The sequence below is a fragment of the Panthera leo genome, chromosome A2 (genome assembly GCF_018350215.1).
Source record: "Panthera leo isolate Ple1 chromosome A2, P.leo_Ple1_pat1.1, whole genome shotgun sequence".
Taxonomy (NCBI): domain Eukaryota; kingdom Metazoa; phylum Chordata; class Mammalia; order Carnivora; family Felidae; genus Panthera; species Panthera leo.
The window spans coordinates 5,175,468-5,201,137 of NC_056680.1; the positions used below are offsets into that span (position 1 = coordinate 5,175,468).

Consider the following 25,670-nt stretch of genomic DNA (forward strand, 5'->3'; position numbering starts at 1 on the left):
ATATGTATTTCTTATTACAAATCACAATGTCACAGCAGAGCTAAAGGAAACCAACAAAGGATTGGGGGAGAAGTTGCTAGCAATAGGAGGGAAGTCTTTTCAGTCCTTGGCTTAAATGGGCAAGGGGATGGAGAATCTGGAAAATGCCTCACCCTGTGACAGAAGAATCTAATCATTGCCCTAATGAGCAATCTCTGCAGGAGAGGAGGAGCTTGGAAAATAAAGATTCCCATCTCTCTCTCTTCCAGCCTTATTCTCTCCTTCCACTGCTACCATTGGTCAAACTGGGTTGGAGACAGAGCACAAGAGAAGCCTGGTAATTCAGTCCCTGCAGGACAACCTCTCAGGGCACAGAGCAGGGTGAAGAAGGATGGAGAACAGATTCTTTCACAATCACCCAGAATGAATTGTTATGAGCTTGTTAAAGTTTGAGCAGCAGCCATACCCTGCCAAACTGTTCCCTAGGCCAGGTATTTCCTTCTTTGGATTGGATTGTGGAACAGACTGGGATTCTGTTGTGGTGACAACCTACTGTTCCATCAAGGAAATTTGAGATATCCTAAGTAGGGATTAAAGAAGTTCATCAATGGATTCTTGTGTCTGATGGCTTCTGCTTTTGTTGTTTCCCAGCTTGTTCATCACCTCATGGACCACTCTACCGTTTGTCTGTGTCCCTCTCTGGGGCTTCACATTCAAACTCTCCAAGAGAGAAGCTGAATGGATTGGCCAGTCAGCATTCAATATGGAGAAATACTCTAAGGTAGATTTCTCTGCTTGGGCCACCTCATAGGTTGTTGGTGCTAAATGGTCCCATCAATTGTGGTTAGAAGGTGAAGTCACACAGTACCATGCCTGACAACGTGTGTAAAAACTTCTTTCAGTCCACTTTGTGAAGTGTATCAGTTAGCCTTGGCTGTGTAACAAACCGCCCCCAAATTTCATTTGCTTCAAATAACAACCATATTGTTTTGTTCATGATTTTGTAGGTTGGTTAGACATTTCTTCTGGTCTAGTCTAGCCTGACTGGTCTCTGATGAGCTCTTTCATGCATTTGTGGTCAGTTGATGGGTCAGCTGGTTGCTGGATGATCTAGCATAGCCCTACTCCTACTTCTGTCACTGGCAGGTTGACAACCAGAGTGGTGGATTGCTAACTAATGAGCCTTCACTCTCTTCCTCATGGCCTCTCATCCTCTAGTAGACTAGCTTGGGCTCCTTCACATGAAGATTTTGGGAATCAAGTGCAGCAAGAGAGGGCAAGCCCCAATAGGCAAGAACTTTTCAAATCTCTGTTTCCATCCTGTTGGCTGTTGTTCCAGTGGCTAAAGCCAGCCACACGGTCAAGTCTAGAGTCAGCATAGGAGGACCATGCACAAAGATGGAGTATTCTTGCATATGTTTGTGCAAATAGTCTGTCATATGCAGAATCAGGCTGCAAGCACTTAAAATGCTCAGAATTTCAGGGACTTCTCTTGGGGTCAGGCATTTCAGGTTAACGTCCAGATACTTTTCATGTTACCTCAGCTGACAGTGATAAACCTAAGCTCTCTTTCATTTGTCATTCAAAAGAAACATTCTCAGTATCACATGGTGCAAATATTTTGAGTCTTACATGGAGGGGCTAACTGCCTGTGGACCATATCTAAGTGATTATTTGAATATTTTACTGCATTGACTCTAATTAATTTACAAAATAAATGTCAGGGATAATAAGGTGATACTTGATAAATGCAACAAAATCAAGATAAGGCGTAAATCACTAGATAAGGATTTACTCCTTGTGTGTATTTGGACTTGTTAAACTAGGGTTTTTGTTTTTGTTTTTTGCTGTACCTGTGCTGGCTCTTAGAAAGATTCTTCTAATATGAACTAGAAGAAAATTTCAGGACACCATGCTAGTGGGACCAATCAAGACTTTCATCAGCCTAGTAGATGAGTATAATCGGGATGAGTGACCCTATCTCAAAGTCCAAGAATATGGGTATGTCATTTTCCCAAGATGGTAAACTGAGAAGTGACACCATAATAAGGAACTGGATGGTACATAGATACACTGGCACAGTGGGATACACTCTCCCACAGCCTGGCCTTCTCTCTCTTGCTAAGAAGTTCACCAAATTAAAGAAGCCTCTCCAAAGTTGGATCCATTTTCTTGGTGTAAATGGAAGTTGATGCCATTCTCCATTACCTGATTTTCCACACGGAACACCATCATCATTTCCAAACTCATTTTCTGAGACACTTCAATATGATCCACCCTAACATAACGCACTATTTAAATTACCCAAATGAAAAGAGAACTAAGGGACCCTGCATTATGCAAGCTGCCCAGTCAACACCCCCAGCCTTCTCATCCACCCACGAGACTCCTTGAGAAATTGGAGTTCCAGATAAGAAGCAATGTACTTCCTTCTTCATTAGCTCTGATAAGCTGCCAGGGTAAGAAGCAAGAACTTTTCATCTTGTGGGTGAGTAAGAACTGATTAGTGTCTTTCCATAGAAAATAGAAAATGTTTCACAGGTGATGTTGGGTCTAGGAAAATGTCTGGTACTGGAGAAATGTTCAAGGGGACCTCATTCTATGTCCTGTTGCTTTGTTTATTGAAAGCTGCTATTGTAGGGATCGTTTTCTAGCTTCCGGTCGTGCAACATGTGGTAGTGCAGAACATACTGAAATGCCTCGGTGCTGTCGACAGATGATGAATTGTGTATTAAGGGGCTTCAGGTGAATTAAAATCCAGACATACCTTGTTTTACTGCACTTTGCTTAATTGCACTTCGCAAATACAGCATTTTTTTTTTTTTTTACAACTTGTAGGTTTGTATCAAGAAATCTATTGACACCATTTGTTGGACAGCATTTGCTTACTTCGTGTCTCTGTGTGACACTTTGGTAATTCCAGCAGTGTTTCAAATTTTTCATTATTATTATGTTTGGTGATTTGTGATCAGTAATATGACTCTTGAAAGATCAGATGGTGGTTAGCATTTTTCAGCAATAAAGCGATTTTTCTGTAACGGATGTACATTTTATATGGATATAATGCTATTGCATTATGTAATAGGTTACAGTATAATGTACACATATTTTTATATGCACTGGGAAACCAAAACATTTATTTGACTCACTATATTGAGGGGGTCTGGAACCCACTCTGCAATATCTCTGAGGTATGTCTGTAATAAAGTTTCAAGAAACGAGCCTGAAGCAGACGTAGCATACAACCAATTTGTTACTGAAAATGAAGAAAACAAGACCTAGAAAGACGAATATGTTTACTGAGGTCACATAGTGAATTAACAAGCTTTGTCACTCAGCACGCCTCACCTCCACGATAAACACATCAGCACAATTAAATGCAAGGCTCACTGTCAAAGGATTGTCTATTTCGTTCATGGCCAAAGTGACTCACTGTACAGGTCAGTGTTTTTCCAGCTGTTTGTGACCCACTGGAGGGGGGCAGGGTCATGAAACCAACTTAGTGGGTATTATAACCAGCATTTTAAAAGAAATGCAAGGGACTATAATTATAAAATATCAAATGTAGCATGTTAATTTGTGAAACTTGGTTCAGTTTGCCCTCTCTCTCTCTCTCTCTAATGAAAATGTATTTCTTATAGTGGGTCATGGTCAAAAATCTCTCCGAGTCAGCATTCTAGGTATGTAAAAAAAAAAAAAAAAAAAAAAAAAAAAAGCCAGCCACAGAAAGACAAATACTGTATGATCTCCGTTATATGTCGGAGTTACAATACTCAAATCCATAGAAGCAGAGGGTAGAACGGTGGTTGCCAGGGGTTAGGGGATGGGGGAAATGAGAAGTGATGGTCAATGGGTACAAAATTTCAGTTATGCAAGATGATAAGTTCTGGAGATGTACTATGCAACATGGCGCCCATAGCTAACAACACTATTATATACTTACAATATGCTGAGGGGATAGATCTTATGTTAAGTGTTTGTATCACACATGTATGTGTGCATACACATAAACACACACAAATAACCATAAAGGGGCAGGAGGAAACTCTGGGAGGTGATGGATGTCTTTATGGCCTTGATGGTGGCAATGGTTTCATGGATATATACTTAAGCCCAAACTCATTGAGTTGCACACATTAAACATGTACAGCTGTTCACATGCCAATCATACCTCAGTAAAGTGCTCTTAAAAAACCCAAAAGAGGGGCCCCTGCATGGCTCAGTTGTTTGAGCATCTGGCTTCAGCGCAGGTCATAATCTCATGGTTTATGAGTTCGAGCTCCACATTGCGCTTACTGCTGTGAGCGCAGAGCCTGCTTTGGATCCTCTCTTCCCCCTCTCGCTCTGTCCCTCCCTGGCTCATGCTCTCTTTCTCTCTCTCAAAAATAAACAAACATTTAAAAGAAGACCCAAAAAACCAACTCAGCATTGCTAAAGGTTTCAGTGGTTCTGAAAAACATGATCACCTCTTTCACATAAAATGCTCATTTTAGTTAAACCAGTTTCAAAAGAGGCCTCAGAAAAGAATTATCCTCATCTAGGCATGATTTTTTTTTTTAGTTTTTTAAAAAGTAAGCTCTAGGGAGGGTGGGTGATGGGTATTGAGGAGGGCACCTTTTGGGATGAGCACTGGGTGTTGTATGGAAACCAATTTGACAATAAATTTCATATATTAAAAATAAATAAATAAATAAATAAATAAATAAATGTTTGAAACTTGAAAAAATTAAAAAAAAAATAAAAAGTAAGCTCTATGCCCAACATGGGGCTTGAACTCACGACCCTGAGATCAAGAGTCACATGCTCTACTAACTGAACCTGCTAGGTGCCCGTAGACATAATTTCTTCACACAAAGAGTTTCCACAGTATATTTTGGAAGTAGGTTTTTGGAAGGGAAGAGAGCCATGAATCAAAAAAAGGAAATGGATGTTGAGAGAAGGGAAAGCATCCAGGAGATTACAAGTATAAGTCCTCCAAGATTCCCAGGTACAGAATTTGACTTGCAATTATATGATTTGTCCCTTGCAGATATTGCAAGCTGGTGGCCCACTGGTTCTGCAATTAGGGAAAAAGTAGAATTGTATGTCTTTAGATAGAGCCCAAAATCTTCAGTTCTCCACACTCCTCCTTGCTTCCCCAAAATGGCCTTGCTTATTTATATTACATGTTTTGCACCTAGGAAACGTTGAGGCTTAGTATCTCATTGCACTTTATATGTGGGTTTTGGACTCAGCCTGACTTTTCCAAGTCTTAGCTTTGCATTGTGCTAGCAGTGCCACCTGGAGCAGGTGACAGACTCTCTTCAAGCCTCAATTTCATCACTGGAAGAGTGGGAAGATATTATATGATCTACATCACAAGGTGGTTGTGAGCTTTCAATGAAACAATAGTGTCAAAACACTTGGTAAGGGACTTAGCCCACCACAGAAGTTCCATAAATGTTTTGGGGACGTGAGAATAGAAGGCTAACAGAAGTACGTGCAGCAAAATTTGACTTGCATGCTAGATGCCAGCACATAATGTGTGACTAGCCTGTTCAGGCCATCGGGACTAAGAGTTTTTTCTGAAAGGGGCCTTCTGAGGCCACTACTTTGTTCCTGGGGGAGCTTCACAGGACCCTGTGAATTCTCAACGCCTCTTGATAATTGATCCATTATCACACAAAGTCGTGGTTATAATTGGTGTCAGGAAAGAGACATGGGAGACCTCCATCACTACCATTGTCATCACCACCACCATCATCACCATAACCACTACCACAGTCCAGCAATTGCACTATGAGGTATTTACCCAAAGGACACCAAGTACAGATTTGAAGGGGAACATGCACCCTGATGTTTATAGCAGCACTGTCAACAATAGCCCAATGATGGAAAGAGCCCAATGCCCATTGACTGATGAATGGATAAAGAAGATATAGTGTAAATATATTCATCAAAAAGAATGAAAGCTTGCCATTTGCAACAACACACACAGAGCTAGAATGTATTATGCTAAGTGAAATAAGTCAATAAGAGAAAGACAAATACCATAGGATTTCAGTTATATGTGGAATTTAAGAAACAAAACAGATGAACATATGGGAAGGGGAGGTGGGGAAGAGGAGAGAGGGAAACAAACCATAACTGACTCTTAGCAATAGAGAACAAACAGGGTTGATGGAAGGAGGTGGGTGGGGGATGGGCTAGATAGGTGATGGGGATTAAGGAGGGCACTTGTTGGGATGAGCACTGGGTGTTGTATGTAAGTGATGAATCGCTGGGTTCTACTCCTGAAACCAATATTGCAGTGTATGTTAACTAATTAAAATTTAAAAAAGAAAAAAAAAGGCAGAAATCAAAAGGTTTTGAGAAGCATTGGCCACCTGGCCCCTGAAGTCTGTGACCATCCGAAATTGACTTTCATGGGGTTTATTCATTCCAGGAACCCTTGGCACGTCCTGTTTGAGAGTGTTTCTCAATTGTTGCTTCTGATATCTCAGTGCTATGGGAAGCAGGTGTCTGCCCCTGCTCTCAGGTGAGTGCAACAAAGAATTCTCTCTTCTCCCCATGACCCTGGTATCCCAGTTTGGGTTGCTCCCCCAAATTTGGCTCTTTGTGCAGAAATGACTGTGTGAGCCAGTCCGATTAGAAACTCGCACACTGAGTCTCTTAGTTGCTCTCCCCAAGCATAACTAAGACAAAGACTTGGATGTAAGTAGTTCACTTGGGAAGGGATCCCAGGAGGCACACAGGAGGGAGTGGAGGATGCCAGATGGGACAGAGACAAGAACAGATGAAGGATGTGTTAACAATGAATTACCTCTGTGGGTAACTGCCATTCAACACTGCTGGGGAGCCCCCAAGAGGGAACACCTAACGTGCCTTAGCAGGGCAAGGAGACTGGGCTATACACCCTTGGTCCTCATCTCTCACAGCTAGATAGCCACTCCAGCATAACTTCTGAACATTTGGGGCTTGTCCCCCACAGGCTGCAGAAAATGCTCTCCTACTGAAAGACAGAGTAAGTTATCTGTATGGATAGGAGCCTTTTCAGGGGAAGACCATAGGGGGACACTTCAAGGGTCTGCTATAGTGATCAACCACCAAGAGGGTCCAGGGTTGGACTACTTTAGTTTAGTACAATGACCTGGGCCTATACCTACCCTTCTGCTCTGGGATTTTGAATCTGCAAGGTATGGGTTAAACCAGGCTTGTTAGACGATCTTATTAGCAAGCATGTGATGTCCAGTATATGTCATGGGTGGGCAAACTTTTTCTATCAAGGGCCAGATAATTATTGTTCTCAGCTTTGTGGGCCATGTGGTCTCCCTCTGAACGCCTCAACTCTGCACTGTCATACAAGAGTACCCCCAAGCCTTCCTCCAACTGATGGGCATGGCTGTGTTCCAATAAAACTTGATTTATATTGACCATGTAAGAACTGTAAAAACCATTCCTAGCTCACAGGCCATACAAAAACGAGCAGTGGTCTGAATCTGACCTGTGGGCCATAGTCTGCTGACCCCTGCCCCATAGAGACCAAGTAATATTTCTTTTTTGTGAAGAAAACATTCACAAGGAAATTGCTGGTATTTGGGCTTTTTTTTTTTTTTTTTTTTGATTTACAGAAATGGCCATGTCATATGATTCAGCCTGTTATCATGAATCCTTAAAGGTCATGTTTTTGTCAGTACCCATAATATGAAGCATAGTAAATATTACAGAGGAGGCAGAAAGAGCCTTATCTTGTCCAAGGGATCTGTCTCATTCTGTGATCACCCAAACGGGCCATGGGCAGATTTCTTATTCTTCCCCCTTCCGTGTGGTACAAATTCAAATTACCTCCATCTTACTTGCCATACTTAAACCACCTGGGGGCTGGTGTTAGCTGTGAAAGCCAATGCCTCCAGATTTTAGCAAAGGATCCCAGCACAGCCTGCTTGTGAGGAAAGAGAAAAAAATCCAAGAAAAAACATTTTTCAAGTGCCTGGTTATTTGCCACCTATATGTACCTTGAGGGAGTGATATTAGGAAACATGTGGAAAGCGTTCTGCATTTCTAAATTCATCCCCAACTTTAAAAAAAAAAAATTTTAACGTTTATTTATTCTTGAGAGAGAGAAAGAGAGCATGAGTAAGGGAGGGCCAGACAGAGAGGGAGACACAGTCTGAAGCAGGCTCCAGGCTCCGAGCTGTCAGCACAGAGCCCGATGCAGGGCTCGAACCCACAAGCCACGAGATCATGACCTGAGCCTGAAGTCAGTTGCTTAACTGACTGAGCCACCCCAACTTTCATATAAAGCTTCATCTAAAAATGTGGGAGATATTTTTAAGTCATCCTCAAAATGGACCATGCCCCAAACATGCTCATCCATTCCAAATTTCCCACAGTCTTGGACTTTGAGGCTTCTTATGGTCTGTGCTATTCAGATCCCCTCTTACTCCAGAGAAAGCACTGGTTACTAGGAGTTAGACCTGGGCTATGTACTACCATAGCCACCAGGCACGTGTTGGTCTTGAGCACTAGAGAACAGGCCAGCCTGAGTGGAGATTGGCCCCACGTGTGAAACGCATCCTTGGTCTCAAAGACTATCTTACACGCAGGAAAGAATGCAAAACACTTTATGAATAATTTGTCACATCTGGATTGCGGGTTGAAATGATCACATCTTGACTCTACTGGGTCAAACACAATAATAAAATTAATTTCACCTGTTTTTCTCAGCCTTTAAAGACGCAGCTACTAGCAAATTTAAAAGGACCCACGTGGCTCACATTATATCTCCCTCGGACAGTGTGCGGCTACAGGTCTAGACAGGTCTAGGTGCACTGTTGCATGTGGAAAGGAGTTTGGCAGTTGGCCTTTCGGTGCTACGCTTGGAGAAAAGCTTTATGAGCCGCTGACTTTTCAGAAATCGGGACGCACAGCTAATGATATTGTGATTTATAATGAGATATACGTCTTTGGGCTTTGTCCCCATTTGGGAATTTCCCTGAGGAGAGTGATTGAAAAAGGTGTCTCCTGTTATGGTAATAAGGTGATTTGGGAAACTCACGGCAGGGCGGGGCTAGGGCTGGGGGCGGGGCGGGGGCGGGGAGGGTGGGGCGGGGCCGGGGCCGGGGAGCCAATCACGTAATCAGCAGGCTAGCTCCTTTCAGCCCCACCTCCTGATTTTCGGGGAGGGGCGAAGAGCTGGAGGGTGAGTAGCCAGCCGAGGGTCAAGGGTCTAATCAATCTTGCCTGTGTGAGGAAGTCTCCCTAAGACCCGAGAGGCTGCTGGGGCTGGTGAAGCTGGTCTGCGGAGAGTGGCCTCCCGGAGAGGGCAAGGAGGCTCTGCGCCCTTCCCCTGTATCTTGCCCCATCCCTCCTCCATCCAGTGTTCCTGAGTGATACCTTTTCCTAACAGGTCAGCAATCTAGTAACTGCAATGTTTCTCTGAGCTGCTCCAGAGCATTAATGCAGCAGGAGAGGGAGGTGACAACTTAGGCTTTCTATGGTTTCTGAAGGGGGAGGGGGGGCAGGCTTGTGGGAGCAAGCCCTTAACCTGTGGGATCTGATGCTGTTTCTGGGTAGATGGTGCAGAAGTTGAGCTGAATTGTAGGACACCTAGCTGGTGTCAGAGCACTGATTGCTGGTGTGGGAAACGCCCCCCACCCCCCACACAAACTTTCGCACATTGAAACTGGGTGTAGACCCTCTTACAGCTGCAATCAGATGGCCCTGGCCCGCATCACTAGTATATGATGCCCTCCCTGACCCTCACCTTTGTAATCTGCCTGGAAGAATCTGCAATGAAGTCAGCAGGGTATGTCCAGCCCTATCCCCATTGGGCTTCAGCCAAGCTGAACTGTCCCCCTCTCTCTGTTCCAGGTCTCACTGTCCTGCTGGCTCTGTCAGGATCACATGTCAAAAATTCTGAAGGTGAGCTTACTCATTGTCAAATTCCAGGGAACGGAAATTAGGGTCTGCGACCTGCCTCAAGGAGAGGGAAGGAGCCCTTTTCAAGGGAGACCACATAAATCCTGCTGCCTTCTTCCTATTGCCTGCAGCTCCCAAGGACTGCCCCCCCTCTTTGCATCATCATTGCCATTTATGTAACTCGTACTTTGCACCAGGCTCAATGCTAAGCACATTGCACACTGATCCCATGCAATCCTGACATGCCTACAGAGAAGGTCCTGACCGTATCCTCACTTGACCAGTGGCCCTCTGGAGAAGTAGCTGGCTCAAGGTCGCACAGCTGGTGGATGGTGGACTCTGCCCTTTCTTTCCCAGAGCCTGTGTCCAAATCATGGCAGGAAATACTTTTGCTTTTCCCCATGTCCTGGGTTGAGTCCCTCCAGAAGCACACCCTGAGAGAAGGACCTGAGAACAAGTCACTTATCTGGGAGGTTGATGAGTTTGGGGGGTGATAGTTCATGGGGTCTGGAGCCTACGACCAAGAAATAATTCTTGAAGACATCTTTGTTGCAAAAAGGTGATTTTACTGAAGCATGGGGACAGGACCCCTGGGCAGGAAGAGCTGCCCCGGGACCATGAGGAGAAACTGGTGTTATACTATGGGGTTGTAGGAGGTCTAATCCAGGGGGAAGTTTCTAGTGAGATTTTCATATTTCCTAAAAAGACTCTCGGGATACTGGAGGCCTAGCTATTATCAGGCTAAGGTTGTTTTTCCCTCTAGCAAAGTATTAGCATTAAGACAGTAAGGAGTTCCTGTAGAAACATTTTACTCTGCCTGCCTCAAGTATTTGTCAATGGGCTGCAGATTATAAGGAAATTTAGTTGTATCTTCCATTTCCTTCTGCCTTTGTTTCCCACATCACTATGGAGGGGTGATGGAGACTTAGGTCCTGCAGGACTATGATCTCTATTAGTTAACCCTGTGTTTTTCCCCTTCCCTTTGTTCTTGGGCAGCCAGGAGAGCCAGAGGAATATCACACATATATTGCACCTGGTGGGGAGGCGAGGGTTGCAGTGGCCTGTCAGCTTGCCGTATGTTCCTCATCAGAGGTAATTCTAGGAAGTGCCAGGTGGGAGTGGGAAATTACCTGGGAAGGCGAGGAGCCATAAGGGTCCATTGTCAAGCAGGTTACATGTAACAATGGGAGCTGGGATGTACTAAGGAGTGTGCACCCCAGCGTTATTCCCCTTGATGAGCAAGGAAGCTGTTATCTTCTTAAACTTGTGGTAAAATATACATAACATAAAATTCACCATCATGATCATTTTAAAATGTGCAGCTCAGTGACATCAAACACATTTACACTGTTGTGTAACCATCCCCACCAACCACCTCCAGAACATTTTTCCTCTTCTGAAACTCTTCCCCATTGAACAATTCCCCATTTGCCTTCCCACCAGCCCCAGGATCCACCACGTGCTTTCTGTCTTTAGGAATTCGACTCCTCTAGGGACCTCCTGTATGTAGCATCAAACAGTAGTCATCCTTTGGTGACTGCTTTATTTACCCACCGTAATGTCTTCAGAGCTCACTCATGTTGTTGTAGCAGGTGTTGGAATTTCCTTCTTTCTTAAAGCTGAATAACATTCCATTGTATGGATGGGCCACATGGTGTTTATTCATCTGTCAGTGGACTCGTGGGGTGTTTCCACCTTTTGGCTACTGTGAATAATGCAGCTATGAACACAAGTGTGCAAATATCTCTTCAAACCCCTGCTTTCAGTTCTTTGGGATATATACCTAAAAATAGAATTGCTGTATCATATGGTAATTCTATAATTTTTTTAATTATTATTTTTGGGAGAGAGAGAGAGCATGAGCAGGGGAGGGGCAGAGAGAGAGGGAGAGAGAGAGGGGGGGAGAGAATCCCAAGCAGGCTCTGTGCCATCAGCATGAGGCCTGATGTGGGGCTTGAACTCATGAACTGTGAGATCATGACCTGAGCCAAAATTGGATGCTCAACAGACTAAGCCACCCAGGCACCCCCCCCCCCACCTTTTTTTTAAACACCCTGACTCATGTCAGTCATTGATTGAGGGATCTGCTCCATTGCTAACCTGCCTTGTGAGCACAGAGGACTCTGGTGGCCAGAGAAAGCCCTCAGGTAGAGAAACTCAGGTGCTGACAGCGGGAAGTTCTGTTGAGCATAAGTGGTGCTGGTGGCTGAGGCTGGATGTGTGTGGGGCAGACACTGCAAGCATCTGTGTTCAGCAGTAGGAGGGGTGGGCAGTGGAGGCTAACAGCGCTATTCCGCTGACCACAGCATCTGAGACATCGTAAGGGCTTAAGGAATATTTCTTGAATGAATGAGTACATGAATGGAATGATCCTGTGTTCTCTGCAGGTCTCTGTCCCAAGTGCCCTGAAAATGCCAGCTGCTCCAACAGTACCCACTGTGCTTGTAAAGATGGATTTCAGTCCGTGTCTGGGAGGAAGTACATTGAGCCCCATGAGAAGTGTGAAGGTAATGATGGAATCCACATCATCCTGGAATCCCTGGACGAGGCAGGGGCATGTGTGTTCTATGGGTGTGCCAGTGACGTAAAGATGAAGTCGTGCTACAGGATGGAAATGTCAGGGCTGTCTCAGTGCCCCTAGAGAAGTCCCTACCCTTTGTGTCCCCCTCACTCTCTCTGAGGCTGGCTTCATGTTTTTCTTTAGAGGAAGGTAGAGTTCCCAGAACCCTTGACGTTTCAAGCACTGGTTTTTGTTTGTTTGTCTGAGAATCCACAGGGGTGGGGACCGTGTCTGTTTTGTTCATTGCTGTATGCTGAGGACAGAGAATAATGTCACATAACAGAGACCCAATAAAAATGTGTAGTCCAAGAGAACAAATGAATAACTTACTCTCTTGACAATATCTTCCATGATCTGGCCCCAGCTTAGTATTTCAGTTTCCCTTTTCACTGCTCCCTTCTGCTCCAGCCTAAATAAGCCTTTCTCATTTCCACAAATTCTAAAGGTCTATTTGAGTACACCAAAGACAAAAACCACTCCTGAATATCTGACCAGTAGAAATGGATAAGGCTTGGTGGAGTTGTGTAAATTCAGAAGGCAAAGCGAACCATGGTAGATGACTTAGGATTTACTCTATTTTATTGTGGCAAAATATATGCAATGTAAAATGTACCACTTTAACCATTTTGGGGTGTATCTTACAGAAGCATTAAATACATGCATATTGTTGTGCAACCATCCCCACTGTCCATCCCTAGAACCTATTCATCTTCCCAAACCGAGATTCCGTTCCCATGAAACACAGACTCCCCACCCCCTCCCCCACCCCTGGCTCCCACCATCTACTCTCTGTCTCTGTGGATGGGACTCCTCTAGGGACCTCCTGTGAGTGAAATCAGACAATACTGGATTTATTTATTTAAATTAATTTTTTTAATTGTAAAATATACACAACAAAATTTATCACTGTAAATATTTTTTTTTTTACTTGTGAAACATTTTTTGTTTTTGTTTTGGTATGTTTTTTTCTTCAAATTTTTATGTAAATTCCAGTTAGCTGGCGTATAGTATAATATCAGTTTCAGGTGTAGGATTTAGTGATTGATCACTTATGTATAAAACCCAGGGCTCATGCCAACAAGTGCCCTCCTTAATCCCCATCACCCATTTAGCCCATCCCCCAACCCCCATCCCTCCACCAACACTCAATTTATTCTCTGTCATTAAGAGTGTGTTTTATGGTTTGCCTCTCCTTTTTTCCCCTATGTTCATCTGTTTTGTTTCTTAAATTATACATATGACTGAAATCATACGGTATTTGTCTTTCTCTGACTTATTTCACTTAGCATAATTATATATATATATACATATATATATCATATAGATAGATAGACAGATATGATATAGATATAGATATAGATATAGATATAGATATAGATATCACATCTTCTTTATCCCTCCATCAGCTGAGGACATTTGGGCTCTTTCCCTAGCTTGGCTATTATAGATAATGCTGTTACAAATATCAGGATGCTTGTGCCCCTTTGAATCAGCACTTTTGTTTCCTTTGGGTAAATAGTAGTGTAATTGCTGGTTCATAGGGTAATTCCACTTTTAACTTTTTGAAGAACCTCCACAGTGTTTTCCAGAGTGCCTGCACCAGTTTGCGTTCCCACCAACAGTGTAAGAGTGTTCCCCTTTCCGCATCCTTGCCAACATCTGTTGTTTCCTGTGTTGTTAATTTTAGCCATTCTGACAGGTGGGAGTCACTATAACTATTCTTAAGTGTACAGTTCACTGGGATTAAGTATATTCACAATGTTGTGCAACGATCCCTACCCTCCATCTCCAGGACTTTTTTCATCTTGCAAAACTGAAACTCTGTCCCCACTGAACATTAACTTCCCGTTCTCCCTCCCCAGGCTCCCATGATCATACTTTCTGTCTCCATTAATTTGACTCCACTGGGGACCTCCTATAAGTGGAATCATAAAACATTGGATGTATCTATTTTTAAAGGTTTTTAAAACAGCTCAGGGAATTCTGTATTACCCTTTGCCCAATTCCCCTAAGGTTAGCTAACAATATGACCATACTACAATGATGAGAACCAGGGAATTAATATTGGTCTAATCGTGTTAAATAAACCACAGACTTTTTTTTTTTTTTTTACCAGTTTCACCAATTTTTCTCCCATTGTCCTTTTTTCCTGCTTCAAGAACCATTTCAGGATCCTATTTAGTTGCCATGCTCCTGAGACAGCAATCTGTGACAGATATTTGGCCTTTTCTCATCTTCCATGACTTTGACACGTTTGGTAGGACACCAGAGATGCCCTTTTGCACTTTGCTTTTTTTTCTTGATTAACAGTATATCCTAGAAATTACTCCAATTCATGTAGAGATATTCCCCACTCTTTTACGTAGCTGTGTGGGTAAACCATAGTTTATTCAACCCTCTTCTGTGTGTGAGGGCATTTTAGTTGAATACTTAGGCTCTTTCCAATATTTGTGGGAGATGTGTCTTCAGGGTAGAGTCCTGGAGGTGAGGTGGCTTAGTTAAGAGGTAAATCCATATGTACCTTGATTAGCTACCCCAAATTTAATTCCAGGAGAGTTGTACCAATTGACATTCCCATCACCATTGCATGAAAGCACCTGTCTCCCCACCATCTTGCCGACAGAACATGTTTTCAGAATGCATTGCCAGTATGCTAGGTGAGAAATGGTATCTCAGTAGATTTTTCATGGTCATCTCTAATTATGAAACAATTTTTAAAGTAATCTGTATGCTCAATGTAGGGCTTGAACTCACAGCCCTGAGATCAAGAGCCAGCCAGGTGCCCCTAGTTATGAACAATCTTGAACATTTTATGTTAGAGGATCATTTTTGTATCTTCTTTCTGAATTTCTGTTCACATCTTTCCCCTATATTTTTTACTGAGTGTTTCTTTTTCTCCCAATTTTTATTTCTTTATAGGTTAGAGATCTGGGTCCCTTGTCAGTAGTATACATGGAGAATATTTTCTCCGTGTTTGTCAATTGTCTTTAGACTTTGTTTATGTATTTTATTTAGCCATGCAACTATTTTAAAAAAATTATATAGGCAAATTTACTAAGGCACTTAAGTCTTCATTAAAATGTTTTCCCCTGCACTGAGATCAAAGAATTCACCTCTGTTTAATTCTAGTATTTGTATGGCTCCATTTTTACATTTGAATCTCTGATCCACGTAGAGTTTATTCTTAAGAATTGTATGAGATCCAGGTCTCATTTTATCTTATTTTTTAATAAGATCCAGAACCAGGATGAAGGGGAACCCCGTTTAAAGAAGGGAAATGTACAAAGGTAAAATGTGCACTTGTTAGACTGTTTGAGACTATTTGGTTCTGTGGCAGAAGACAGAAAAAAATCCAATGGGATATGTGAAATGCATAAGATGTGTCAAAATAGGTATAAGTAGTGGGGTGCCTGGGTGGGTCAGTTGGTTGAACATCTGACTTTGGCTCAGGTCATGATCTCATGGTTCGTGGGTTCGAACCCCACGTCAGGCTCTCTGTTGTCAGTGCTGAGTGAGCTTTGGATCCTCTGTCTCCGTCTCTCTGCCTCTTCCCCGCTCATGCTCTCTCTCCCTCTCTCAAAAATAAATAAAAACACTTAAAAAAATAGCTGTAAGTAGTTAGTGGGTAGAACATATGTGCGTTAAACATAGAATGGAATGGAGAGAACAACAGTATTCATGAAATAATAAATATACTCAAAGAACGTAGGTGCTAAATGTTCATAGCACATAAATAAGAGGCATTTGATGCCCAAGATGTACAATATAAACAAAATATACACAAGCACTTAATATTTATGAGGTCTTAACTCAGTTACTCATTAGTGATAACCATTCTGGCCCATGTACCCTCTACCCAACACACACACCCCTAGACCAATAAAACCCATAATAGACTAATAGGCAAGTTGCAGCTTTTGGCTAAGTGTGCTTGTCCTGAGTCCTCCCCACAGAGGGAACAAGTGTGAGTCATTGATTGGCTCAGGGCACCTTCCATCTGTGAGTCCCTTTGCTTGAGTCGCAACTCTGGTCCGTCAGATAGATGTGGCAGATAGATGCAGGATGTGTGAATATTGCACGTGCCAGGACTTAGGTAGCAAAAGGTGAGCCTTATGCTTCACTTGTACCATTTCTTAAAGGCATGTGCACCTGCCCTATCTCTTTCCCCTTGCTCCTTGCTGTGTGTTTTAAGTTGACATAGCAAACTGTGTGATCCAAGAATTGAAAGAACCACTCCTCCTTCCTTCAGTGTTTTGACATACCACCATCATCAAAGCTCCATATGCACTAGTGTCTGTTGCTGGACTTTTGTCCATTGCACTAGCCTACTTCTTGGTTCATGCACCAGCCCTCGTTTTATTGAGGCTTTAAAGTGGATTTTAGCATCTAGTAGGGCAAATCCTCACTGCAGAGTTTTTCTGGCTATTCTTGCATGATTGTATCCACTGCCTTACTCCTTAAAGTCCGGGTAGATGTTTTTCACTAGTTAATTTATAAATTAACTTGAGAAGAACTATCACCTCTATGATACTGAGTCATCTTATCCAAGAACAGGTGTTGTTTATAAATGATGCTGGGTAGTTGAGACTCCATGTACAAGGGAGGATGGTATAGTTTGAGAACAAAAAAAGTGATGTTTCCTCTTGATTTGCAGATATCGATGAGTGTGAGACTGGTCTGGCAAAGTGCAAGAAGAAATCCTACTGCAGAAATGAAATTGGAAGTTACTACTGCAGCTGTATCCCAAATTCTGTCTTCAACTTTGTGGCTGGCTTGTTTAAATTAGATTATAAAGAGTGTTATGGTAAGGATTTCCAAATACTCTTTCCACTGTGAAAAAAGGAGGGGTGAGGGAAGACTTTGAAAGCTCCATTCATTTCAGGCCAGGGCAAGAGAACAGATATGTCCTGGCCCTCGTCCTGCATCCCCCCTGTTGTCCCTGGTAATCTTTTCTCAGAAGGCACCACCCAAGCCCCCAGCACCAATCGTCATCCCTGTGTAGCTGCCTTGTAAGAGTAAGTCTCCTGTCTGGGTCTCTTTCCTGGGCTTCCAAAATGACATCTCTGATTTTCTGCTGGACTTCCCTACTTGTTTCTCCTCTGCTTACTTTATTTTTTTAAATTTTTTAATGTTTATTGTTTTTGAGAGCAAGAGAGACACAGAGCAAGCAGGGAAGGGGTATAGAGAGAGGGAGACACAGAATCTGAAACAGGCTCCAGGCTCAGAGGTGTCAGCACAGAGCCCAACACGGGGCTCGAACTCATGAACCGTGAGATCATGATCTGAGTCAAAGTCAGATGCTCAACTGATTGAGCCACGCAGACGCCCCTCTCCTCTGCTTACTTTAAATTCAATTTCTATATTTATCTGTCTATGTACTAAACCCTGCAAGTTCACATGGACACCTCCAATTCTCATCCATCAGGGCTTGCTCTAGCCTTCCCTCTGTCCTTTGTTGTAACTTTCTCTGACACAAGAACCTGGCTCTCGCTCACCAGAATATGCTCATTCTTGTTTTGAGTTCAATACATTGGACTTCTGACTCTACCACTGAACCAGATGACTTTTGCGTAATGCCCTAACTTCTATATGCCTCACCTGTAAATGGGAATAACAATAACACCTACTGTACGAGTGATGTGTTGCTGCATAGTAAATTACCCCAGTGGTCATGACTTAAAAGAACACCTATTTTCCTACAGTGTATGTAGGCCAGGAATCTGGACATAACTCCCTTGGGTCCTCTGTTCCAAGGTTTCTCACAGCTACAAAGTGTTGGGCAGGGATGCAGTCTCATCTGAAGGCGAATCTGGGGGCGAATCTGCTTCCAAGCTCACTCACGTGGCTGCTGGCAGGATTCAGTTTTTTAAAGGCTACTGGGTTAAAGGCCTCAGTCCCTTTCTGGTGGCTGGTGAGAAGCTGTCAGCCTCTCTGGCTTGCTTTGCTATAGCAAGCACATAAGAATAGCTGGAAAGAGAGTGCAAATGAAAGAGAAGTTGAAGTCTTTTATGACCCAGTCTCAGCAGTGACATCCTATCACTTTTGCTGAGTTCTATTCATTAGCAGGGGTCTGATCAGGGGAGGAGGGATCCAAATGGCAGAGATCACTGAGAGTGCCTTCAGACACCTGCTTATCCCATGTACTGGGTGGAACAGAATCTCTCCAAATTTATGCCTATCCGGAACCTAGAGACATGATCTTATTTGGAAAGAAAGTCTCTACATATCTAATAAAATCAAAATGAGGTCGTACAAGATGAGGGTGGGCCCTTAATCCAATATGACTGCTATCCTTATAAGAAAAGAGAAATTTGGGGGTGCCTGGGCAGCTCAGTCAGTTAAGCACCTGACTCTTCATTTTGACTCCTGTCGTGATTTTGTGGTTCATGAGAGCAAGCCCTGCACTGGGCTCCGTGCTGACAGCACAAAGACTGCTTGGGATTCTCTCTCTCCTCCTCCCTCTGCCCCTCCCCCACTCACACATTTTCTCTCTTTCTCAAAAACAGATAAACTTAAAAAAAAAAAAGAAAGAGGGAAATTGGATGTAGAGACACATACACTCAGACATGCAAAGACAGACACAGAGGCTGGGGTTCTGCTGCCAGGAGCCAAGGAACAGAGAAGATTGCAACCACCAGAAGCTAGAAGCAAAGAAGGATCCTCCTTAGAACCTTCAGAGAGAGTGTGGCCCTGCCAATAACCCTTGATTTTGGACTTTAAGCCTCCAGAACCATGAAAAAGCACATTTCTATTGTTTTAAGCCACCCAGTTTGTCGTACTTTATCACAGCAGCCTTAGGAAACTAACACACCTCACGTACCCATTTTGATTATTAAGATGTGTAAAATACTCAGTGCAGTGCTAGGTACCTAAGAAGGCTCAATAAATATTAAGTCACATGACCCTGTTCTGGAACCTTCTGTGTTTCTTTACACGAAATAGTGTGTATTAAGGCACTTTATATACCATGTTGTGTATACAACTGCCCGTACTATTATTGCTTGTATAATATTAGCCCAGTTAATACCCATTCCTTCAGGAAGCCTTCTCTGCACCCCACATGTGCTGGAGCTTCTCTGTGCACTCCCAAGATATCTCATCCTATTAAGAACATGCTGGTACCTTGCGATGACTTAATCATTTTTTTTCATTAACCTAGTGACTTTCCCACCAGACTTCAAACTTCTTTGTCTCCTTATCAACTTCTACCCATAAGGTTCAATACTGTTCTTGGCTTTTAGTAGCTGTGCAAAAAATACTATTGACTGAATTATTGAACTGGAGGCTCCACCCTAATTCTCTTTTAAATTCTACTGTAGAAGATATTTGGGACTTCTTAGAGGGGACTTGGGCAAGGATGGGAAGCATCAGAGAAAGACCCAACTTGAGAGTGTTTGGAAGAGAGATGTGAGCTAGGCATGTTATCTCCCACATCCCACTCAATGGCTACTTTTCTTTTCAGAGGCCACTGGTGAGGAGATACAGGTCTCAAGGGGCACTCAGGTGAGTAAAGTGAAGCCTAGGTCTGGGAGACATCTGGCCAATCTTTCCACGTTATTCTCTCATTTAAATAACTACCATGGTTCCCTCTGCCAGTGTTCCCTCTGGTTTAGGACACACCAGCTTTCACATAGGAATGATTTTGTCCTCTCTCCCAGGGTACCTCAGAAAACGTCTGGGGACATTTCTGATTGTCACAACTAGGGTGCTACTGGCATTGAGTGGGTAGAGACCAGGCATGCTGTTATGCTACATTATCTGGTCCCAAATGTTAATAGAAATTGAGAAACCATGGGAAAGGCTTTTAGTGCCTCAGCTGTTGTTCAAAGACCAGCACCAGACATCTCGAGTTTCATTCCACCCCTATCATCACTTCCATCCCTGTCTTCCTCTGTAAAGCACTCTTCGTGAGTTTCAGACACCTCACCCTTTAGGCCCTCGTGCTCCCATAAATACAATGGAGTGAATGATTCTCCCTTCACAGGGCTGTGCATGATAAATGAGAAGACAAGCTCTAGGTTGAAAGCACAGAGCTTTGCCTTCTAGGCTCACCCAACCACACTCAAGTAAATTCCTGCTTTCTTAAGTTCTAGTACGAGTCTACCTAATTAGCTTTATTTCTTTGCAAGGAAATTCTGGTGAACAATGGGAGCAAAAATCACATTGCAAAAGTGGCGACCCAAGTACTTCAAGACATGGAACTGATCATATGGACTGAGACTTTAGCTTTTCCAGGAAAGTATGAGAATGCTACGCTTGGTATAGGTAAGAAACAGAGCATTTTCCTTATGACCAAAAAAACTTTATGAGTGTGATCTTTTGTCAGACTTTGTGTGTATGTGTTTATGTGACATGGATGATTCAAGGGATTTTTCCCAAATGCAGACCTGTTCCAAAGGGACTTTTCTGGGAAAACTTTTAAATGTTTAGCTTCTCTTGCTTAAAAAAAGTAAGTCCCCCCCCCCATTACCAGGTACTCCAGTATAAGATGATTTAAAATTTTTTGATCTTTAAATATTTTTTTCAATATATGAAATTTATTGTCAAATTGGTTTCCATACAACACCCTGATCTTTAAATATTGTATGTAAAGTCTGAGATTGCTCACCCTAGTTCCAGCTTCAGGAAGCATGGCCATCTCCTCTCTTCCCCTGGGTGGCTGTGGCCAGTGCGTGCTGCTTAGCTCATTTTGACCATCTCATCCCTATCAGCCAGAGATGTGGAAGGGAGTGCCATCTGGCCTACCTTGCATACAGAAAAGGAAATCACCAGTAGGGTGCCTTTCAAAGAAGGGAGTTAGTTCTTCAACAAATTTCATATGTGTGAGAAGTGAACAAAGCAGGACTCTCTTAATGTTTCCAGTTTATGAAACCAAGAGGTGCAATGACACAAGTGAGAAGACTCTTCTGGAGGCTGGAAATAACACTATGGATATCAACTGTACTGATGCTTTCAAAGGAACCATAGGAGGTACTGTGTTCAAGTTGGATTCTCCTGACCTCCAAATTCTAGGCACTGTTGTCTCATTTCCAGGTGGCTGGGGCAGGAGGTGGGGACTTAAAGTTTTTGAGGCAGGGGGGACTCTACATGGTGGTCACTAACCAGGCAATTTGAGGGACACACTTGGTGTGTGTACTTTATGACACACTGAGGTTCATACAGGTGTCCTTGACATGCTTCCTTAAAAGGGACAGGCTGATGTATGCTTGGTTTCCATATGATGGTCTGAAAAGACAGCACTTGCAGGTGGCAGATGATTATTACCTTGAATGCTCTTTCCCTTGAGAAGTACTTTATAATCACCCTATTTTAAATCGTCCCCCAGTCTTCCTCTGTACTACGAGTTGGCAAACTTTTTCTGTGAAAGGACCAGGTAGTAAATTTTTTTTCTCAAGTTTTTGTTTAAATTCCAGTTAGTTAACATATAGTGTAATATTAATTTCAGATGTAGAATTCAGTGACTCATCACATACATGCCCAGTGCTTATCACAAGTTCCCTTCTTAATCCTCATCACCCATTTAACCCATCCCCCTGCCCACCTTCCTCCATCAGCCCTCAGTTTGTTTTTCATAGTTAAGAGTCTGTTTTATGGTTTGCCCCTCTTTTTTTCTTTTTTCATTCACCTGTATTCATCTATTTTGTTTCTTAAATTCCACATATGAGTGAAATCATATGGTATTTTTCTTACTCTGGCTGACTTATTTCTGTTAGCATAATACACTGTAGCTCCATTCACGTCTTTCCAAATGTCAAGATTCCATTCTTCATTCTTATAACTAATATTCCATTATATACACACACACACACACACACACACACACACACACACACACACACACACACATACACACCACATCTTCTTTATCCATTCATCAGTCAGTGGGCATTTGGGCTCTTTTTGTGATTTAACTATTATGTACCCCTTCACATCAGTATTTTTGTATCCTGTGGGTAAATACCTAATAGTGCAATTGCTGGATTATAGGGTAATTCTACTTTTAACTTTTGGAGGAACTTCCATACTGTTTTCCAGAGTGGCTGCCCCAGTTTGCATTCCCACCAGCAGTGCAAAAGAGATCCTCTTTCTCCACATCCTCACCAACATCTGTTGTTGCCTGAGTTGTTCATTTTAGCCATTCTGACAGGTGTGAGGTGGTATCTCATTGTGGTTTTGATTTGTATTTCCCTGATGGTGAGTGATGTGGAGCGTCTTTTCATGTGTTTGTTGGTCATCTGTATATCTTCTTTGGAAAAATGTCTGTTCATGTTTTCTGCCCATTTTTTAAGTGAATTTTATTTTCTGGGTGTTGAGTTTGATAAGTTCTTTATAGATTTTGGATACTAACCCTTTATCTGATATGTCATTTGCAAATATCTTCTCCCACTCTGTAGGTTGCCTTTTAGTTTTGTTGATTGTTTCCTTCACTGTGCAGAGATTTTTTATTTTGTGAAATCCCAATAGTTTATTTTTGCTTTTGTTTCCCTGGCCTTGCTTAGGCAAGGTGATCTTTGTTATAACTACTCAAGCCTGACGTTGTAGTGGGAAAGCAGCGATAGACGATATGTAAATAAAAGGGCATGATAGTGTGCTAATAAAACTTTATGTACAACAACCAGTAGTAGGCTGGATTTGACTCTCAGGTCATAGTTTGCCACCCCTCCTTTATTCCATCATCTTATTTAAATTTCCGCACAGAATCCACACTATGTAATATTTTCTTAATTAGTTTGTTGCTCATCTCCTGCTATAATATCAGCTCTCTGATGGCAGGAACTCAGCCTCTTTTCTTCATTGTTGTATCATAATGCCTAAAACACTATCTGGCACACACTCGATGCTCAATAAACATTTGAATGAATGAATGAATAAATTAATGAATGAATGCATGAAAAAATATTTCAAAGAGAAAGACCTGGTTCTCTGGAGAGGGTGAAATACCAGCTGCATTTTCTTCAGAAAACCCCCAGCTTTCCACAGTGATTAATCTTCACTCCTTATTATGAGCTGTTTGATGGAGAAGGGAGAGGGAAAAGATCTTAAAATGAGTTGATTTTTTAAATGGAGTAAATAATAATATAGGTGGTAAGTGGATTTGACTAAAACTGGGATGGTGGCTGATGAATAATTGCAGTTTAAGAAATGTTACATCATGTGGGGTACCTGGGTGGCTCAGTTAGTTAAGCGTCCAGCTCTTGATTTCAGCTCAGGTCAAGATCTCATGGTTCATGGGATCAAGCTCTGCATCAGGCTCTGTGATGGCAGCATGGAGCCTGCTTGGCATTCTCTGTCTCCTCTCTGCCCCTCCCCGACTCATGCTCACATGCACTCTTTCTCAACATAAATAAATAAACCTTAAAAAAAGAAATACTACATCATGCTACAGAGCATCATATGTGCATTTACCTTCTGTGAATTAAATTCTTTTTGCATGAAAAAAGGAGGGGAAGAGGATGGGAGGGAGAGAAAGAGAGAGAAACAGAAAGAGGGAAGAATGAGAGAATGAATTAAATAGAATGCATCATCCTGCATATCTTCCCATACTTTTCTAAATTGGATATCCCAGAGTGAGCTTGAGATGGACAATGGGAAGGTGTGGTTTCCTCATCCTACCTGAGTGCCACCTGCCTTTCTGAGGACAAACATCTGGCCTCATGGCTCTGATTTTTATATCTAAGTGCTCATGTATATTTTTACAATACATCACTGGATATGTTGCATGTATATCTCTTATGTGTGGTGCATTTTGATATGTATTAATTATGTTTGTATGTGTATTAATATGTACTACATATACAAAGTGCTATACCCGAAACCACACATAATGTATTGATGGGGCAACATAAGAGCTTTCCAAGGGCAATTTTGACTGTATGTAACATTTGCCTTATGACTCTCACACAAGATACTAGTGTACCAATTTCCCATAATATGGATGCTTTCTAAAGCGATTTCTCTTCTGTTTTCTCAGATAGAAGTGCAGTTGCACTTATCACTTATCAATCTCTTGGGGATATTCTGAATGGATCTTTTTTTAATGATGGAAGAGGGACACAGGGGGTGAAAGTGAACTCTCGTGTCACAAGTGGCACCATTGGTATGAAGGAAAAAGTATATCTCTCTGAACCTGTGTTCCTGACCTTCCAAAATATACAGGTGAGCAAACTCCAGGGCTGGATCTCTGTGCATTACCTCAAAGAGGTATGTTATTAGGGTTCTGGCAAGAAACTGAATCCAACTCTGCTTATTCAGAGTTAAGAGAACCAACAAGAAATGTTAAGGCACCCAGAGATTGCCACCAAGGGAAGTTATTATCATATTTAAGCCTCAAAAGGCAATGGAAGGGTGAGAATTATTGAGCCCAAGGAAAGCTGGAGGGTTGCCCTGCTGGAGATGGAGGCATCCTGGAACAGAAGAAGCATCTAGCAAAACACCTGACCTCCTCCTTTCATCTAAGGACTTCTCACTGGTACCTCTCACTGGTTGTCCCAACGACAAGGAACGTGGGTAAAGCAGTTCATAAGGGTCAGTCCCTGGGGCTCTGAGATGACCAGAGAATGGCAGAATAAATGAAGAATAAACCCCACAGTAAATGTGGTCATATGAAAGTCTTCCCCACAAGTGTTCTCCACGATAGGATTTTCTCTGATTCCAGTTTCCAAAGCAATGCATCCATGACTAACCTATAAAATTGAGATAATCAAACCAGAAAGAGCTCTACTCTCATGCTATTCTCTTTCCAGCCTGGTGGTGCAAGAGCAAAATATTTCTGTGTCTCCTGGAATGCATCAGAGGAGGGGGGCGCCTGGTCAACAGAGGGCTGCTCTCATGTGGGCAGCAACGATTCACACACCCGATGCAAATGCTTCCACCTTTCCAGCTTTGCTGTTCTCATGGCTCTTGTTCCCAAGGTACCAAGATTCATGGCCCCCTCCTGGAGTCTGTGTCCTACAAAGGGTGAGGTCGTCCTCTCCATGTCTTAGAAAGAGACTCTAAGATAAGGAATCAAGTGGCAGTGGCTCCCTTGAGAGGTAATTCCAGGAAGCACCAGTAAAGGGACTGGGGAAGTGAAATGAGAAAAGAAAAAAAAATCAAGCTAATGTGGACAGCATTATCAAGCCAGTTACCACCGTGGGCATCTGGAACTTAATTCCTTCTGGAGTATTCTGGGAATCAGTGTAGGAGACACACCTGAGTCATCCTAACTGAACAGCGGGAGAGCAGGGGTATT

The 25,670-nt window shown here is 42.6% G+C and overlaps 1 protein-coding gene across 1 annotated transcript in view; it reads left to right on the plus strand.

The window, feature by feature from the left end:
• The first annotated feature begins 2,436 nt into the window (after positions 1-2,436).
• LOC122213280 (adhesion G protein-coupled receptor E4-like) overlaps positions 2,437-25,670 on the plus strand; it is a 44,124-nt gene continuing 20,890 nt past the window's right edge. Inside the window, exons 1-10 of the mRNA XM_042927408.1 lie at positions 2,437-2,467; positions 6,404-6,496; positions 9,832-9,882; positions 12,267-12,386; positions 17,094-17,243; positions 19,902-19,942; positions 20,569-20,704; positions 21,302-21,409; positions 24,411-24,595; positions 25,183-25,350. Of these exons, the coding sequence (XP_042783342.1) occupies positions 6,466-6,496; positions 9,832-9,882; positions 12,267-12,386; positions 17,094-17,243; positions 19,902-19,942; positions 20,569-20,704; positions 21,302-21,409; positions 24,411-24,595; positions 25,183-25,350 (990 nt within the window). The 5' untranslated portion in view covers positions 2,437-2,467; positions 6,404-6,465. The remainder of the gene's footprint in view (positions 2,468-6,403; positions 6,497-9,831; positions 9,883-12,266; positions 12,387-17,093; positions 17,244-19,901; positions 19,943-20,568; positions 20,705-21,301; positions 21,410-24,410; positions 24,596-25,182; positions 25,351-25,670) is intronic.